A 17,951-nucleotide genomic window follows, 5' to 3' on the forward strand; every position below is an offset into this window, starting at 1 on the left:
CTTCTCAGCCCCCACCAGAGTGTGCACCTTCTCAGCCCCCACCAGAGTGTGCACCTTCTCAGCCCCCACCAGAGTGTGCACCTTCTCAGCCCCCACCAGAGTGTGCACCTTCTCAGCCCCCACCAGAGTGTGCACCTTCTCAGCCCCCACCAGAGTGTGCACCTTCTCAGCCCCCACCAGAGTGTGCACCTTCTCAGCCCCCACCAGAGTGTGCACCTTCTCAGCCCCCACCAGAGTGTGCACCTTCTCAGCCCCCACCAGAGTGTGCACCTTCTCAGCCCCCACCAGAGTGTGCACCTTCTCAGCCCCCACCAGAGTGTGCACCTTCTCAGCCCCCACCAGAGTGTGCACCTTCTCAGCCCCCACCAGAGTGTGCACCTTCTCAGCCCCCACCAGAGTGTGCACCTTCTCAGCCCCCACCAGAGTGTGCACCTTCTCAGCCCCCACCAGAGTGTGCACCTTCTCAGCCCCCACCAGAGTGTGCACCTTCTCAGCCCCCACCAGAGTGTGCACCTTCTCAGCCCCACCAGAGTGTGCACCTTCTCAGCCCCACCAGAGTGTGCACCTTCTCAGCCCCCACCAGAGTGTGCACCTTCTTAGCTATTTGAAGGAAAAACAGACAAATTAAATATTGTACAAACCTTTAGCTCCGCTGATGACCAGACCTAGTTCTGCACATACCGATACACAGACGACCTCATGGTCATGTCCTGTAAGGACTGCTCTTGGAGCAGGGTAATCACCTGAAAAACAGGGGATTGGGGAGTAAAACCATTAGCACATTTAAGCAACACTGGTCTTTTGCAGCTATTACTGAATAGAAATAAAAAAAGAAAAAGATCCAGACAATTCAGGCAATTTAACGTACAGTTGGGAACTGCGGCTAAAATCAAGTATATGATAATTGTTACGTTTCTGTCTGGCTGTACTTCACAAACTGATAATCACACTGCAATAACTTACACAAGTATTACGAGGATAGAGACAGATAAAAATACAGAGCAATACATGATCTTTACACTTACCAACTAAAGTACCGCTTACATAAAGAGTAGAAAAAAGAAGATGCAGTTCTGATAGGTCTTATTATACTAGGGCTAGAAGCAAGCAGCAGTTTCACAGTATAGAGAACAATGTACCCAGGTGCCAGGAACAAAATGGCCGCCAGCCTTCTATTCTGTCAAATGTGACTCCACATTACAAATAAATATTTACTTCAGATTAAGAATATACATTTCTGCTGTAAACTATTTAGGATGCTGCAGTAAAAAAAAGCTGAATAAGGCAGGTTCCAATATAATATCAATATGAATACTTTAAAAGCAAACTGCACCCCCCTCCCCCCACACCTCCACCATCCAAAAAAAAAAAAGTAAAGCATTTTATTTTCAGACCAGAACAAAAAGACAATGGATAAATCTTAAAGGAAGATGAACGCTTCATCCTTCCAAGAGACAGATGCCAAGCACTGCAGCGATCATTCAGAATTCAGCCATGCATACTGTCACATCTTAAATGATAGATGTGGCAAAGGGCTAAAGGCTAAGGAACAAAAAGGGCTTCAGGTGAAGGGAATCTATTGGGAATTGAAACCTTATTGCTCCAGGCTTAACCAATTCAGCAGAAGTGTGACCACCTAGCTATATAGAGGGTCAGATGGGGACAGTAAAATGCAGTGCATCATTATTTTTTTAAGAAATCATATTAGGTCCTAAGTGTAGGAGAGATTTGGAAGAATACAGGATTTGAAATTTGACACAAGAAAAACTGTGTTCCAACCAGCCAGATTGGACAGATAATCTTATAGTGTGTACCTTGCTTTAGCCTGTGCATAAGGGGTGTTTTACATATACTCACCTGTTATAGTATTATACAATACTAGGGGCTCTATTTACTACAATCCGCATTTGTAATGCGGATTGTAGTGTGATATTACCGAGTGAATTCGCATTGCGAATTCAGGCAATATCACAGGGATTTACTATAAATCCCTTGCAGGGACAGAGCTTGCGATAAAGCTCTGTCCCTGCGGATCCCATCCGCACTCTAGTCGCGGTATTTTCTGAAAAAATACCGCGACTAAGAGCCCGTGCATGCGCCAACCCACTGTCGCTGCTACCCCCCACCGACGCTAAGCCCCGCCCCCTGCGATCGCGGTACCCCGCGGCCCTCCCTCCCCCCCGCGACACCCCCCTCCCTTCATTACACTTACCTGCATCCTCCTGGCCTCCGGTGATCTTCTCCGGGCTTCCCGATCAGGTGATCTCCCATACTGCACTGGGACCCGATCACCTGATGACCGGGCAGCAGTGTACTGTGGGAGACCAGCTGACCGGAGAGGAGCCATCCGATCACCGGTCCCTGGATTCAGGTAAGTAAAAAAAAAATGTTTCAATTTTTTTTTTCTTTTTTTTACATCAATCAGCTTGCGGTCTGTTTAGACCACACAGCTGATTACTGGTACCGGCTCCTGCCTCTGCTCTCCCCGTTAGAGCAGAGTGGGAGCCCGGTAACCGGGGGAGACCCTGGATAACGCCACCTCCAGGTGGCGTTATTATCACAGGGCTTCCCCCGGTATTTTTTTACAATTTATTTTTAGTAACTATGGCCGGATCACATTTCCCATTACAATTATGGGAAGTGCGATCTGCTTTACTAAAAATAAGTGATAATTAGGGGTTGGAGTAGAATTTTACTAATTCTACTCCAACTGCCCTGTAATAACTATAGGTGAAACTAAAATAATGTGAAAAGGGTGTGAAAACACCCTTTTTCACTTTATTTTAGTAAAAATTATTTTAATAAATAGAGCCCTAGGTGAGTTTACTAGTAAGGAGTGGTTGGGCATAATTGACATTACAATGACAGAAATAGACATCTTACAGAAAAGATAGATAACAAATAAAGCATGTTTTGAGCATTTCTTCTAACAGAATAATACCAGGCCTGTCTGGTGACATGAGAAAATGCAACGCTTTATACAGTATGTCACTTAATTATTATGGTGAGGATAAGGTGGAACAAAAAAGTGTTCTCGTCACTCTGCTATACCAGTAAATTGGGGATATTATCCTCATTTACTGGCTTGTGTGCGAGACATGCAAAATACCCCTTATGCACAGGCTAAAGCTAGGTACACACTATAAGATTATCTGTCCAATCTGGCTGATTGGAATGAAAATTGGACCATTTGCTCCCAAACGCCAGAAAATGGATAAAAATGGTCGTTCTGACAAATTGGTTAAACCGAACGGATTTACTAATCAAATTGTCTGAATGACCATTTTTGTCCGTTTTCCAGTATTTGGGAACAAACCCGACAGATAATCTTATAGTGTGTACCTATGTTAATAGCATAAATAAAGCTAGATAAATATATATCCAAGTTGCAATCGTTTTTATTACAATCTAAAGATGCCATCCATTCAAAGTGTACATGTGCGAGTCACTAGATCATGTCTTGAAAGTATATCTTATATATAAAGTTCATTGGGCTGTTTGTTTGTTTGTTGTCTGTCCGGTTATGCATTCGGACACCCCTGCACCGATTGGAATGAAACCAACGCGAGGTGGTCCGGTTGGATCCTTGCGAGGTTTAAGGGGTGCTAGGGTCCCAGTTGGACCTCCCGTTGGTGTACGCTGGGCAGAAATTTGACTCGGGGAGCCTGTTCTGAGCCTTCCGCTGGATGGATTTGGACGAAAACTTCACAGAGTGGTAATTTTGGAACTCAGAAGACATACTATGGGGTTGAGGTCCCAGTCGAAACCTCCCGTTGGTGTACGCTGGGCAGAAATTTGATTTGGGGATGCTGGGCAGAATTTTGACCTGGGGAACCTATTCTGGGCCTTCCACTGGATGGATCTGGATGAAAACTTCACAGAAGGGTGGCAATTGGTCTCGGATGCCTAATGAAGTGGTTGGGGTGCCAGCTGGCCCTCACGGCGGAGTGTTCTGGGCAGAACTTTGACCCCAGGAGCCTGTTCTGGGCCTTCCACTGGATGGATTCGGACGACATCACATAATTTAGATGAAAACTTCACAGAGTGGTAACATTGGATCCCAGAAGACATACTAGGGGGTTAAGGTCTTTATTCCAGGAATGATCATGTTTGTCCATGAAAGATGATGTTTTGCCTCTTTCTGAGTCCCGTTTTTTGGAGGGAAAAAATCCGAACCTGGCGTGCAAAATCAAACTAATCTGAGCCTGCACATCCCTAATATATATATATACACACACATACATACAGTGCATCCAGAAAGTATTCACAGTGCTTCACTTTTTCCACATTTTTTATGTTACAGCCTTATTCCAAAATGGTATAAATTAATTTTTGTCCTCAAAATTCTATACACAATACCCCAAAATGACAATGTGTAAAAAGTTTTTTTGGAGATTTTTGCAAATGTAATTAAGAAAAAAACTAAGAAATCACATGTACATAAGTATTCACAGTCTTTGCCATGAAGCTCAAAATTGAGCTCAGGTGCATCCTGTTTCCACTGATCATCCTTGAGATGTTCCTACAGCCTAATTGGAGTCCACCTGTGGTAAATTCAGTTGTTTGGACATGATTTTGAAAGGCATACACCTGTCTATATAAGGTCCCACACTTGACAGTGCATGTCAGAGCACAAACCAAGCATGAAGTCCAAGGAATTGTCTGTAGACCTCCGAGACCGGATTGTCTCGAGGCACAAATCTAGGGAAGGGTACAGAAAAATATCTGCTGCTTTGAAGGTCCCAATGAGCACAGTGGCCTCCATCATCCATAAATGGAAGAAGTTCGGAACCACCAGGACTCTTCCTAGAGTTGGCCGGCCGTCGATCGTGGGAGAAGGGCCCTAGTCAGGGAGGGGACCAAGAACCCGATGGTCACTCTGTCAGAGCTACAGCATTCCTCTGTGGAAAGAGGAGAACCTTCCAGAAGGACAACCATCTCTGTAGCAATCCACCAATCAGGCTTAGAGTGGCCAGACGGAATCCACTGCTTAGTAAAAAGCACATGGCAGCCCACCTGGAGTTTGCCAAAATGCACCTGAAGGACTCTCAGACCATGAGAAACACAATTCTCTGGTCTGATGAGACAAAGATTGAACTCTTTGGTGTGAATGCCAGGCGTTATGTTTGGAGGAAACCAGGCACCGCTCATCATCAGGCCAATACCATCCCTACAGTGAAGCATGGTGGTGGCAGCATCATGCTGTGGGGATGTTTTTCAGCAGCAGGAACTGGGAGACTAGTCAGGATAGAGGGAAAGATGACTGCAGCAATGTACAGACACATCCTGGATGAAAACCTGCTCCAGAGTGCTCTTGACCTCAGACTGGGGTGACGGTTCATCTTTCAGGAGGAAAACGACCCTAAGCACACAGCCAAGATATCAAAGGAGTGGCTTCAGGAAAACTCTGAATGACCTTGAGTGGCCCAGCCAGAGCCCAGACTTGAATCCGATTGAACAACTGTAGAGAGATCTGAAAATGGCTGTGCACCGACGTTTCCCATCCAACCTGATGGAGCTTAAGAGGTGCTGCAAAGAGGAATGGGCAAAACTGCCCAAAGATAGGTGTGCCAAGCTTGTGGCATCATATTCAAAAAGACTTGAGGCTGTAATTGCTGCCAAAGGTGCATCAAAGTAGTGAGCAAAGGCTGTGAATACTTATGTACATGTGATTTCTTAGTTTTTTTTTTTTTCTTATTAAATTTGCAAAAATCTAAAAAAAACAACTTTTTACACGTTGTCATTATGGGCTATTGTGTGTTATTCCATTTTGGAATAAGGCTGTAACATAACAAAATGTGGAAAAAGTGACATGCTGTGAATAGTGTAATAGTGTGTTTGGGCCATTCTCCAAATACCTTAAGGGAAACGCTAAATCAATCCACAGGACATGATTTTGGAATCCTTAATTAATTTGTAGACTCTGACAAGACCCAAATGTAGAGTGCGAGGGAGTTGCCCTAGTGTTACATTAACATCCCATCCACCAGCCTGGTGGGCATGCTTAGCATGGGGAAAGGAGACTGGGCAAGTCCTCTTAAAGATCCACCAACTGCCCTGATGTGTGCATGAGCATGTCAGGGGACTAGTTGGTTCAGGTGTGAATCCAAATAATCCCTAATAAGATTACAGAGACTCATGTGCTCTTAGATACATTGGACTATGTCTTTAAATTATGCCACTATTTTATTCTTGACAATTACTGCAAAATTATGTATCGATATTCCCCAACTATAAGTAGGGCGCAGTTTTCTTTTAGCACAGGATTCATTTCTGTGAAGTACAGAAGGATTAAGGTAAAGCGATTTTTAAATAAAAAATGGCAGAAAGCATACAATAATCCTATTGCACAAAGAAATATAGGATTTATATGGAACATGTGTGCTGGAACATACACTATAAAGCCGGTGAGAACGTCCCTTTTTGAAATAGCTGTAATTCACCCAGAGAAACTGAAGCCTACACCTTTGGTGAGTATCCTGTTGGAAGTAAAGTAATGAGAAATGTCAGGTGAAGTCCCAGGATCAATGAAATTACAGGCACTGGGGACATAATATGAATAGCATTGATCCTTTTAAAGAACACCAGTCAGAGATTGAACGTAATATATTGCACAGAAAGGCTCAGGAGGATAAGCAGGCGATTCCGACATACCTACCTGACAAAAAATTCAATCACCCTGTAGCACAGGCTGCCTGGGCTCCTCTGCCGTCGTTCAGGATGGAGACTGCTTCCAATTAAACTGTGCAAATTAATTTTTAGCACTTTCAAATTGCTTTCTGGATTTGTGAAAGCTTGTTTTTCAGTGATCGCTTTTGTTCCCCCCTCTCCCCTTCTGCTCTGCCATAGCATCATCTGCTAGTGATATGTCGGGTGAATTATTGGATCCACTGTTTCTGGGAGAATGAAATAGGCCTTCCTATAGGTTTTATATTTCTACTATGCTATTATTAGCACTGTTGCAAAGTACCGTTTTTACCAGCAAGGTGGCACATTGGCCCAGCTCTTTGTAAGATCTGTAAGCATTTTTAAAAATGTAATGCATTTTCTTTTATCTTTTTTGTTAGGCTGTAAATATAGTTTTCTTGATATAATTTCTAGGATAAGAAAAGGGTATTAAAGGCTATGTGCAGTGGAATGTTACAACAGACACATACTTCCAGAGGCTTCAAGAATATATAAAACATACCATGCACAGCTTGTCACAAGCCACAGCCACCACTAATAACAGTAAATAATAATAAACATTAAATAAGATAAGACTTCTGCCCAGATTTATCAACGAGTGATATTCTTGTTATCACTCGTTACTAATCTTAAATGATGCTCCAACCAATATGCTCCTAACTGTCATTTTTCAAACACATGACAGTTAGGAGCTGATTGGTTGGAGCACCATTTAAGATTAGTAGCAAGCGGTAACAAGAATATCACTCGTTGATAAATCTGGGCCTTAGTGTAGGCCAGAGGCTCCCAAACGCGGTCCTCAAGGTTCCTCAACAGTTCAGGTGTTAGTGATATCAATGGTTAAGCACAGGTGTTTAAATAAAATTGACTGAGGTACTAATTAAGTCACCTGTGCTCAACCATGGATATCTCTAAAACATGAACTGTTGGGGAGCCTTGAGGACCGTGATTGAGAACCTCTGGTGTAGGCAATACTAAACACTTGTGGGGGAGACCAGGGCTGTTAAGAGCCGGCTCAGGCACGCTGTGAGCCCCTCAGCCTAGCGCTAATCCAGGGGGGGTACGATCACAGACCCACAGACAGAGGAGACTGCTGCTGAGCCGCAGCGAGCAGTCTCCCACTGCAGCTGTCAAATAAGAGGGGGAGACGGACGGACGGCGTCAAACCCAGGCCCCTCCAACAAGCCCGGGCCTGGATAATTAGTATCTGCCCCCCCCCTCGTCGGCGCCCCTGGGGGAGACGATATGCTGGGGACATTATAAAAACTAAAGGCCCCATTTACTATCAAGTGGTATGCTTGTTATCACTCATTACTAATCTTAAACGCCGCTCCAATCAATCAGCTACTAACTGTTACTTTGCAGGCAATGGGGCAGATGTATGAAGCTCTGGAAAGTGATAAACTGGAGAGTGATCAACGACCAACCAATCAGCTCCCAACTGTCATTTTTCAAACACAGCCTGTAACATGACAGTTGGGAGCTGAGTGGCTGGTCATTTATCACTCTCCACTTTATCACTTTCCAGAGCTTCATACATCTGCCCCTGTGTTAGAAAAATGACAGTTAGGAGCTGATTGGTTGGAGCACCATTTAAGATTAGTAACGGGTGATAACAGCAATATCACTTTTATTTATTAATGAAGATGGGACATGGTAAAAATCGAGGTTGTGATTAAATATAGCACTGAGGACGGGTGGGGAACTGAAATAAATTAGTTACTCAATTATACTTGCCGACCTTTGGGCTGCCCTCTGGGACAAGGCAGCCAGATTGGCACTGTCAGGAGCATGGCACAACAGATGTGGAGGGTGCTGGGGATGTGGTGTCACAATCACGTCACCGTTGCCCCTCCCTCGCTAGACAATTCCGCGATTACAGACACTGAAGCGGGGGATGGGGCCCTGATTTAACATGAATCGTGTCACCAACTGCTTGTACCGTCCACTTCACTATGGAAGTGGGGGACTGCAGCCGGTTTTGGGAGACTAGCCCACACCTCTAGACCATACTGTCATGATTATGGGCCTTTTTTATGTGGAGACCTGGAGATGTACTCTAATCCCCCCCATTGTTAATCTGGCAGTGCTCATTTCTTACTATGGGTAGTCTAGCAGCAGTGCGAAATTCCAGTCACACAGCCTTCACATGCTTTTTCCATTGTCGTTCTGCACTTAACTTGTAAATTTAGAATTTTGCAGAATTTATAGTCTATAAATAGAGCCGTGGTGACATCAGTGCCACCTCTATTCTGCTTCTTGAATCAAAAACATTTAAGACTAAACTCCACCTGTCAAATTCTGCACCCAAATTACGAAATGAGGCAAATATTCTGCAGAGCACTCCTGAAATTTGTGCTCCTATTTACTTCACAGTGTGTGATATCAATATATCATCTAATTACTGTCGTGTAAGATTTACTGATTATTTCAGGAATACTGTTTTCAAAGACCAATCAATAAAAGCAAAAGCATTTAAGTGTCCTGATCCTAATATAATTAACTGAAAATGCCAAACTACACAACATCCATTACAGCATCTACTTCTCATTTATTCATGCAAAACCTTTAAATTGAATACAAATAGTAAGTGAACCCTTGTATTACCAGCAAAATATTAATATATATGCAGTGGACTAGAAGTCTGGACTTCAGCTTCCAGTTCCATCTTTGTTAAAAATAATTAAAAAAAAAAAGAGAAGAAATTTTTTCTTATAAAATTATAAATAGTTTACAAAAAATAGTAAAAAAAAAATGTATTAATCTAGAATGTTAATTTTGTTTTTATAATGCTTTATTTTAAAAAAGAAAAAAAGAAAAAAAAAGGAAAGCATTTTCTTTTCTGCGGGATGCAAGGGCAAGATTTCATCGGGTGTCTCTGACGGGGTAACCTTTTAGTAGACAGAAAGAACCTCCTATGGGTCTTATCGCTGGAGAAACAGCTTTTCTCTCAGTAATAAATAAACCCAGCTCTTAAAATCTGTACAGTGTTGATTATTGTAATATAAATTTAAACCAACAGACTGAGATTTGTACATACTCAAACCAATAATGGAAAGACTCATTGACCGCACAAACTGTACAGAGCATTCATTGTAAGTGTGACACAGGCTAAATCTAGGACCCTACACTCCCCTCCCCCCGTGACATACATACAAGATGACTTCTGTTGACGTAAATGTCAATGTTTATTGATCATGGCATTACTTATAGAGACAACCAAAAGTTCAATATTCAGTTACAAAACAATTTATCTTCATAACGGTTAACAAAACCTCAACATGTCGGTCTGAACAAAAAGTAATTGTCGCAGAGCAACAAAGCAATTTAATGGCCACTGAATCATTAGAACATGACAATAGTTCATAATATACCTATGGACGTCCTATGCACGTCCTTCGCACCAGCAACATAAAGTAAACATTCACAAGCAGTATAATAGTAAATGTGATCGTGTCACTGGTTCCTAAAAAAATAAACTGCCTGCTCTGTAAAAGATGTTCTCCATAGATCTCTCGACGCATGAGGAGAATAAGCAGCACAACAAAACATTGAGCAAGTCATTCACATCGCGCTATGCCATTATATTTACAGTGGACCTGTCCCAGATACACAGTGAAGGTTTCCATATTGGTGAATGATGCAACCTATCAAATTACTAGGAGCCAGTGACATCACTGAGACCCTGCCAGATAAATATTCATGAGCCTCGACTTATTATTTATGAGGTACTGGTTACCAGTGAATTCACATCCTACATTCACATGAATGTTAATACAGCCCACAAATTGCATGACTGTGTGTAGGCAACAGAACCATTTTACAGTTATATGTACTAAATACTACCTGAAATTATCTGGATTATAAACAGAATTTAAATCTTTGAGCACATCTAGTAAGTGTAACTACACTGAATTAGGTTATGATGCATCACTCAGGTACAATGGTTTATGCTTTATTACAAAATAAAAAGAAATACACATACAATTTTAACAACCCAGGATAAAAATGTCTTATGCACATTACATGCTTAAAATACTCGTTATTTGCTAATTGGATGCACAAGAGCAAAAACAGATAATTAGTTGTCTTGGCTGTCATAAAATAAAAAAGGAAAATCTAGAAAAAAAAAAACAAAAAAAATTCAAACACCTAGCCCAGTTAATTATAATAAGCTCTCAGCTTTTTCACATTCACGTCTTCCATATTATATCGCTTATAAGCAACTCCAGATGACAGCATTTGGAATCAAATCTTTCGCCAAGGGTTTTATCAGTATCTCTTCATTCATATGCTCGCACTAATATTATTAACTAATTGGACTGAACCTACTCTGTGAAACTTCATATCTTTAATTGTTATCCAACAAGCCCTAAGTTGCTTAGAGCGTTATCTTTAATTTTTAAAAAGCCACAAAGTGCCCGCAACACTATTCCGCACAAAGAATATACATAGTAACAGTGTAATCTGACAAATCATCAGTACAACACAATTTAAATAGACATATCTTAGGAACAACACACAGCAATAAAACGTTCGACTAGGTAAGATGAGGACAAGGAGTGAGGGTATGGGAACTCACTGTATATTGTTGGGCAACCTATGGTAAGTCTGAGGGAGGCAAAGGCAGTTGGGCACTCAGTAGGCATATACCAGACTTAAGATCAAGCATACAGAATCAGACACAATTAGACTTGGGCACAAGACAAGGCATACACAGCTGGCATGGACAAAGCTAAGAGGAGAATAAGAGGAAAGAGGGCCTTGCCCATGAGAACTTAAGGGGAAGGTTGAACGGTTAGAGAGCAAACTGGGAAGAAGAGAAAGTGAAGTGTGAGGAGGTAAGTGGAGAGTTCAAAGGAAGGCTGATAGGCTTTAATGAAAAGGTGTGTTTTTAGTGTACGTTGGTAGGATGGAAGGCAATTCATTGTATCCAACAGTACTGTAGCACTTACTGTTATTTGGATTGTCTCCTATGATATGGTGCCTCCCACTCCAGTACCAGAGAAGCAATGTAGCATCACGTGACCCCGACACAATATAGCAATCGCCACCAATGTAGGACTCTGACCTCGCCAGACAGGTGACTACATCCCAGTGCCCGAACACAATCTGTGTTAGTTTTCCTAGAAAAATGTGGACAGGTAATTAGCATCCTGTTGTGTGCGAAGGACTGAGAGACACTTTTGGATTTATTAAATATGGCAATAAGCATTGGTAAATATTAAAAGTAAAATCATGAAGTATCTGTCTCTAGTGTGTGACCCTTGATAATAAATCGAGAAGTTCTCAGAACTCTGCCAGTCTTGGGAGAAAATGTTTATGAAGCCACACAACAAACAATACACTAGAGACCATCAAACAAGTAAAGACAGAAGTCCGTCACAGTGACGCAATTCCCTCATGCCGAAAACAAAAAAAGTAATCTGGATTAGTCAACTGCGCTTGAAATAATGAACATGGTAAAATATACAGTACTTGGGCGATCTCAGAAAAGATCACATTATCCCACAGTGTAACAGTAACTTTGCGGCAGCTTCTAGATCGCCATGTCACGCATTTATTCTTAGACACAGAATTAGATGTGGAGTCCATTTGGTTACAACATTACCTGTCTCTGTTGAGTATACCCTGAAGCTTTTGTCCCAGAAGCCACAGATGAGGATGTAACGATTGTCAGCCGTCACCACAAAACAGTGTGCGTTGATCTGTATGCTCTGATCCACAAGGTCAGTGATCTGACGTTTGGTAACGCCAGAGTTATTGGCTATTGGAAAAATGTATGAAAATAACTACATGTTCCCACCTAATATTCACTATATTAACATTATAATGCCTGTGTAAGGCATACCTTGTGCACATAATATTACACTGTGCAATACCCATAAGTTATCACATGATACAGGGATACTGTTCTTAGGAAACCCACAATTATGTAGTATTGAGTATTAAATCCAAGCAAGCGTCCTTTCCGTTCTCTGTTCTATTCCATTTAGGTCTATGGCTAATACTTAATTATACCTTAATATATACCCATCCCTCTTACACAGGAATGTAGCCTTTTTATGTTGAACCAAAAATAGAATGCAACTTATTTGTTCCATAGGAACCACTGACTTCATTAAGACAATTCTGTTTTCTTTGTGATAACAATTGGTTGGAATCGGTATGTAATTTCGGCGGCTGTTTAGCCACCGGATCAAATACAGACAGCTATATATAACTACTTCATAAATGTCAAAAAGCCAAACAAATAGTTGTAGTCATTAATACAGAGTACAATTGATTCTCCATACATACCAATTAGTGAGTCCATCTCAATAGGAAGATGGTGGGCTTGGTCCAATGAGTAGCCGGGTGCTCCTCTCAGACCTGCATGGTAAGTGAATATGATCACGTCATGTCTCTGAATAGAATGCGTGTTATACATTACTCTGGCATGCAAATATCAGGCCATACATTGGATTTCCACAATATAAAATATGTTCTCTCTCTCTCCTGAAAGCAGCCTCTCGCACATTGTGAGGTAGTACATTATTATTCATATCGATTTTAACTAGTTCATTGGTATCAATCTAATAATCTCAAACCAAAGGTCCATTATACTATATACTTATTGTGCAGCAAGTCCATGTGACTGAAATATAAAATGGAGGGAAAATATCCTGACTCACCGATCTTATTTAGCTGTTTATCATTGATTTTCCCCTAATATGGTTTAGAGAAGAGTGTGTATAACATGGTGTGATTTTGGCACTCAGGGGAAAACCTGACAAGAGTTTGTTGCTGCGCTCTAGTTGTGTGTGTATCTCAGGGGAAGCAATGTGCCAAGAGGGGTTACATAGCCAGGTTTTATGTGGAGAAACTCCGGCCCAAAGGAAACACAATGCACAGGGAACTAATCACCACAACAGATATGTTTCCTGACACCAGCAATGTAAAGTGCATGCTAAGTACGGCAATATACTGGGGGTGAATCTGTATTGCTGGGTGATAGCAGTTTGTATAATGGAGAGTTTTTCCAGAGAAAACATGTATATGTCCATGTGTTTATCCCCCTATGCTGTGATTCTGTTGGTATGCTATGCCAATTGCCGCAAGAGAATAGCATATACCTTATTAATAGGGCAACTAGGCCCTGTATAAGGCCAAAAAACAAAAAGGGGAAAACTAGAAGCACCAACAATCTCTCTATTATATACCATTAATTAATTAATACCAACTCAGAAAATAATAGGCAATATCACACATCGTGAAAACAACACCGGCCCAGTGGACGGTCTAGTAGTAGTGGTCTTATGAATGAAAATTACATGGATCTTTAACTTTAGCTAACCAGGTCCACAGTAGAATCTTTCACTAGACAATTAGCTCTACTGAGGACGAGTTACACTGTGCTGGAAACGGAAGAGGTTTTGGCAGCAGAACTGACACAATTGTGTTAATTAGGGGTAAGGACAGTAAAGTGAGCATCTCTGCACTCAACATTTGGACATGAGACATCCCCTGGCAGAAATACTGGTAAATCCTAAAATGCTAACACTGTAATGATATAAGAACCACATTCAGTGACAATTAGAATTAAAAGCTATTTTACTAAAATGCTAAACAGCTACTGTACTCATGTGCTTCTAATAGTGTACATTTTGTGTTTCATATATACACACACACACACATCATATATATATATATATATATATATATATATATATATATATATATATTTATTGACAAAAGTCCCGGTGAGGACTGAAACATTGATGTAAATAGGCTTATGGCTTTCTGAGAATAAAATTGCTGCTGCTGTTATTACAAGACTGGTGAGTGCACCCTTCTTTGGACATACGTTGGAGCCTTTGTACTCAAATTGGTTGCTACCCCAGCACTCTATCCACAAAGCCGTGTGTGTGGACCTTTTTGGAATAATAGATTCTGCTCCAGATACAAATTGTGATGCCTGGGTGAAGTCTTTCTGCATCCTAAATACAATATGACATTTGTGCACAATGTGATTACACTAATTGGCATAGAGTGAAAAATGTCAGTACATACCCACAGTGTTGTGCCACCTATTCACTGCAAAGAGCCTGCTACATGTGACAGTCACCACTGCAGGGATAGTTAGGTGGGGGAGAGTATTCGCTGCAACATGTGTGACTGGTGAGTTTGAGGGAAACTTCAGCACCATTATAACATCCTGCTGCATCTGATCCTTAAACATAAGGGGACTCTGCGGAAGGAAACACTGTTGAACAGAGAGGAGGGAGGGATGAAACGTGTGTTAGTGAACAGCTCTAGGGGAGAACAAGGTTAAAATGCACCAATCATCTATATACTGTGGAAACAGACATTGTGAAATAGTTTTTTTTTTGCAATTTGGAAGAAATTTTGCAATGATTCATGAGACTGCAACTTATTTATCCACTAAGATGCAGCGACATCACTATAAGGTGCGTATCCACTAGGCGATTAAAATGAGCGATTGAACGATAATGACATCATTCATAGATGACCAAAAAAATGTCGCAAACAACCAGCGATGCGTGCTCCCGCTGGTCGTTTTCGACATCGCTCATCGAACGAACATGACGGTCAACCTGACGATATCGTCAGGTTGTGCATGTTCAGGGATGAGGGAGGATGCCTGCATTGAATGACATATCGTTCAGTATGGGCACTGCACAGTATAATGAAGGACTGAACGATATCGTTATCGTTCAGTCCTTCATGGTCGGGTAGTGGATACGCGGCATTAGGCACACACAATTTATATGGTTTACAGTACTGAGCTCTTGCACATAACCAACATAAAGACTCACATGTTGACATAAATAACAAACTTGCTGAGTATCAGCCGTAGCGTCACTTGTTTAGTCTGTTGCAGTCACTATGTGCAACCACTGCTTAGTCCAAGTCAGAGTGTGAGCAACAACAAGGTAATACCGATGGACAAATGCATACAGGAACAAGTACTGCAGTTTGGCCATATTACCTACCCTATGGGACCCATTTATAAAAGGGAAAAGAGCACTATTGCTGGTGAGTACTGGATTGTAGATTCCCTAAATAACTGGCTGTCACTCTCCCCAACACTGAACTAACAATTTCCCTAAATCAGTGGTTCCCAAACTTTCTTGAATCGCAGCTTCCTAAAGTATCAGCAAATTTTCACAGCACAGCACAACGTTTTGTTATCGAGATACTCAGCAAAAGTAACGTGTACTTACCTGTTATCGTTCAATTTTGTGGCCAAGGACATGGCTGCACTTCTGTTTATAGGATTTTGTAGTGGACCACCAACCTGCGGCACCCAGCTTGGGGACCACTGCCCTATATACTATCAATCAATCCCCTGATGTTTTTAGTGTTTCCCCAATAAAGCACCAGGTAGCGCTTGACACGATTCCTCCTGCATCATTTTACAGAAGCAGTCAGATTTATTTATATGTATAGTGAAATTAGTGAATCTTGAATTTTTGTGACTTGTAATGTTAATAATATTGGGCAGAATAGTGGCACAGTGGTCATCATTGTATCCTCACAGAATCTGTGGCTATAGGTTTGATTCTGAACAGGGTCCTCAGTGTGTGTGCTAGAGAATACAGACTAAGCGCCACTAAGACTGGGACTGCTGTGAATGATTACGTACTATACACAGCGTTGCATGATATGAGGCTCTTTAAAAACAAGCAATATTTGTCTAGATCATTAGTATATAATAAACATGTAATTGTTTAAAATGATTAAATCACAAGTTAATTAATGCTTGCCTGAACACACCTTGACCTCCATAGAGGCATTTTAGCACATGCAGCGCCCCCTCCCCCCGATACATGCTGCCGTCAGCGCCATCTTTCTTTCTATGTCTTCAGAAAGATGGTGCATGCGTGGAAGACAGCAAAGACTTCTGGGTCAGTGCCTACTTTCTGAAGTCATCATTAGCAGGTATAACATGGGTGCAGAGTGTGTTGTGCTGGGCTTGGCTTGACCAATAGGCCCATGAGCACTGCACACCTTGCACCCATTATAGATATACCACTGAACCGCCAGTGAATCTAGTTCACACACAACTAATTCAATAGAAAATAGGAACATCATTCTTTTTGGGGAGGCTGTAACTAATATTTCACATGTACTTTTCTATCACAACTGTACTCTTAGGGGGCTAATTATGAACATTTTTACATGCAATTGTAAAAATTAAGTATTCGGGCCATTCATCAAGAAGGTAAAGCAGGAGATAGCACAGATATCTCCTACTTACCTTCCACTGGCAGAATGGCCCGCTGTCCTCATACACTAGTATCAGAGATATCTCTTGCTTATCTTCCTCTGGCGGAATGGCCCACTGTCCCCATACACTAGAATCACAGATATCTCCTGCTTACCTTCCTCTGGCAGAATGGCCCGCTGTCCTCATACACTAGTATCACAGATATCTCCTGCTTACCTTCCCCTGGCAGAATGGCCCGCTGTCCCCAACACTAGTATCACAGATATCTCCTGCTTACCTTCCCCTGGCGGAATGGCCCACTGTCCTCATACACTAGTATCACAGATATCACCTGCTTACCTTCCCCTGGCAGAATGGCCCGCTGTCCCCAACACTAGTATCACAGATATCTCCTGCTTACCTTCCCCTGGCAGAATGGCCCGCTGTCCCCATATACTAGTATCACATATCTCCTGCTTACCTTCCTCTGGCGGAATGGCCCGCTGTCCTCATACACTAGTATCACAGATATCTCCTGCTTACCTTCCTCTGGCGGAATAACCCACTGTCCCCATACACTAGTATTACAGATATCTCCTACTTACCTTCCTCTGGCGGAATGGCCCACTGTCCCCATACACTAGTATCAGAGATATCTCCTGCTTACCTTGGTCTGGCGGAATGGCCCGCTGTCCCCATACACTAGTATGGGGACAGAATACATCAAGCTTCAAAAATACAATATTTTCGGAGCTTGAGTGCAGAAGCATTCGCCATCTTCAGATGGCGAGTGCTCCCGCTCCGGGCTCGCAACCCGCTTCTTCCAAATGGGAAGGAGTCCCGGGTTGCGAAGAGAAATCTTTTCGTATCCCTCTGCCCCTGTCCAGCTCTTTCTGCCCAGGGGCCTAGCAAGGGTGGTCCCAGTGGACCTCGTACTCCTGGTGCCTGTTCTGGCCGAGGCGCAGGAGATCAAGTATCCGATGAGGGGCAGATCAACTGCAGAGCCTAAAGTGCATAGAGAGATCAGGGACTCCAGACAGAGAGCCTGGTG

At 42.2% G+C, this 17,951-nt stretch overlaps 1 protein-coding gene across 11 annotated transcripts in view; it reads right to left on the reverse strand.

Annotated features, from left to right (window-relative positions):
- Nucleotides 1-17,951, reverse strand: part of NBEA (neurobeachin) — a 634,796-nt gene that overhangs the window by 11,163 nt on the left and 605,682 nt on the right. For all 11 annotated transcript variants that reach the window (XM_088460223.1, XM_088460224.1, XM_088460216.1 and 8 more), the window contains 5 exons: nt 14,740-14,932; nt 12,988-13,059; nt 12,299-12,454; nt 11,643-11,813; nt 642-743 (listed from right to left, as the gene is read on the reverse strand). In XM_088460223.1, the coding sequence (XP_088316349.1) occupies nt 642-743; nt 11,643-11,813; nt 12,299-12,454; nt 12,988-13,059; nt 14,740-14,932 (694 nt within the window). The remainder of the gene's footprint in view (nt 1-641; nt 744-11,642; nt 11,814-12,298; nt 12,455-12,987; nt 13,060-14,739; nt 14,933-17,951) is intronic.

This window comes from Taudactylus pleione, unplaced genomic scaffold, assembly GCF_031769625.1.
Source record: "Taudactylus pleione unplaced genomic scaffold, aTauple2 ptg000043l, whole genome shotgun sequence".
Lineage (NCBI taxonomy): Eukaryota > Metazoa > Chordata > Amphibia > Anura > Myobatrachidae > Taudactylus > Taudactylus pleione.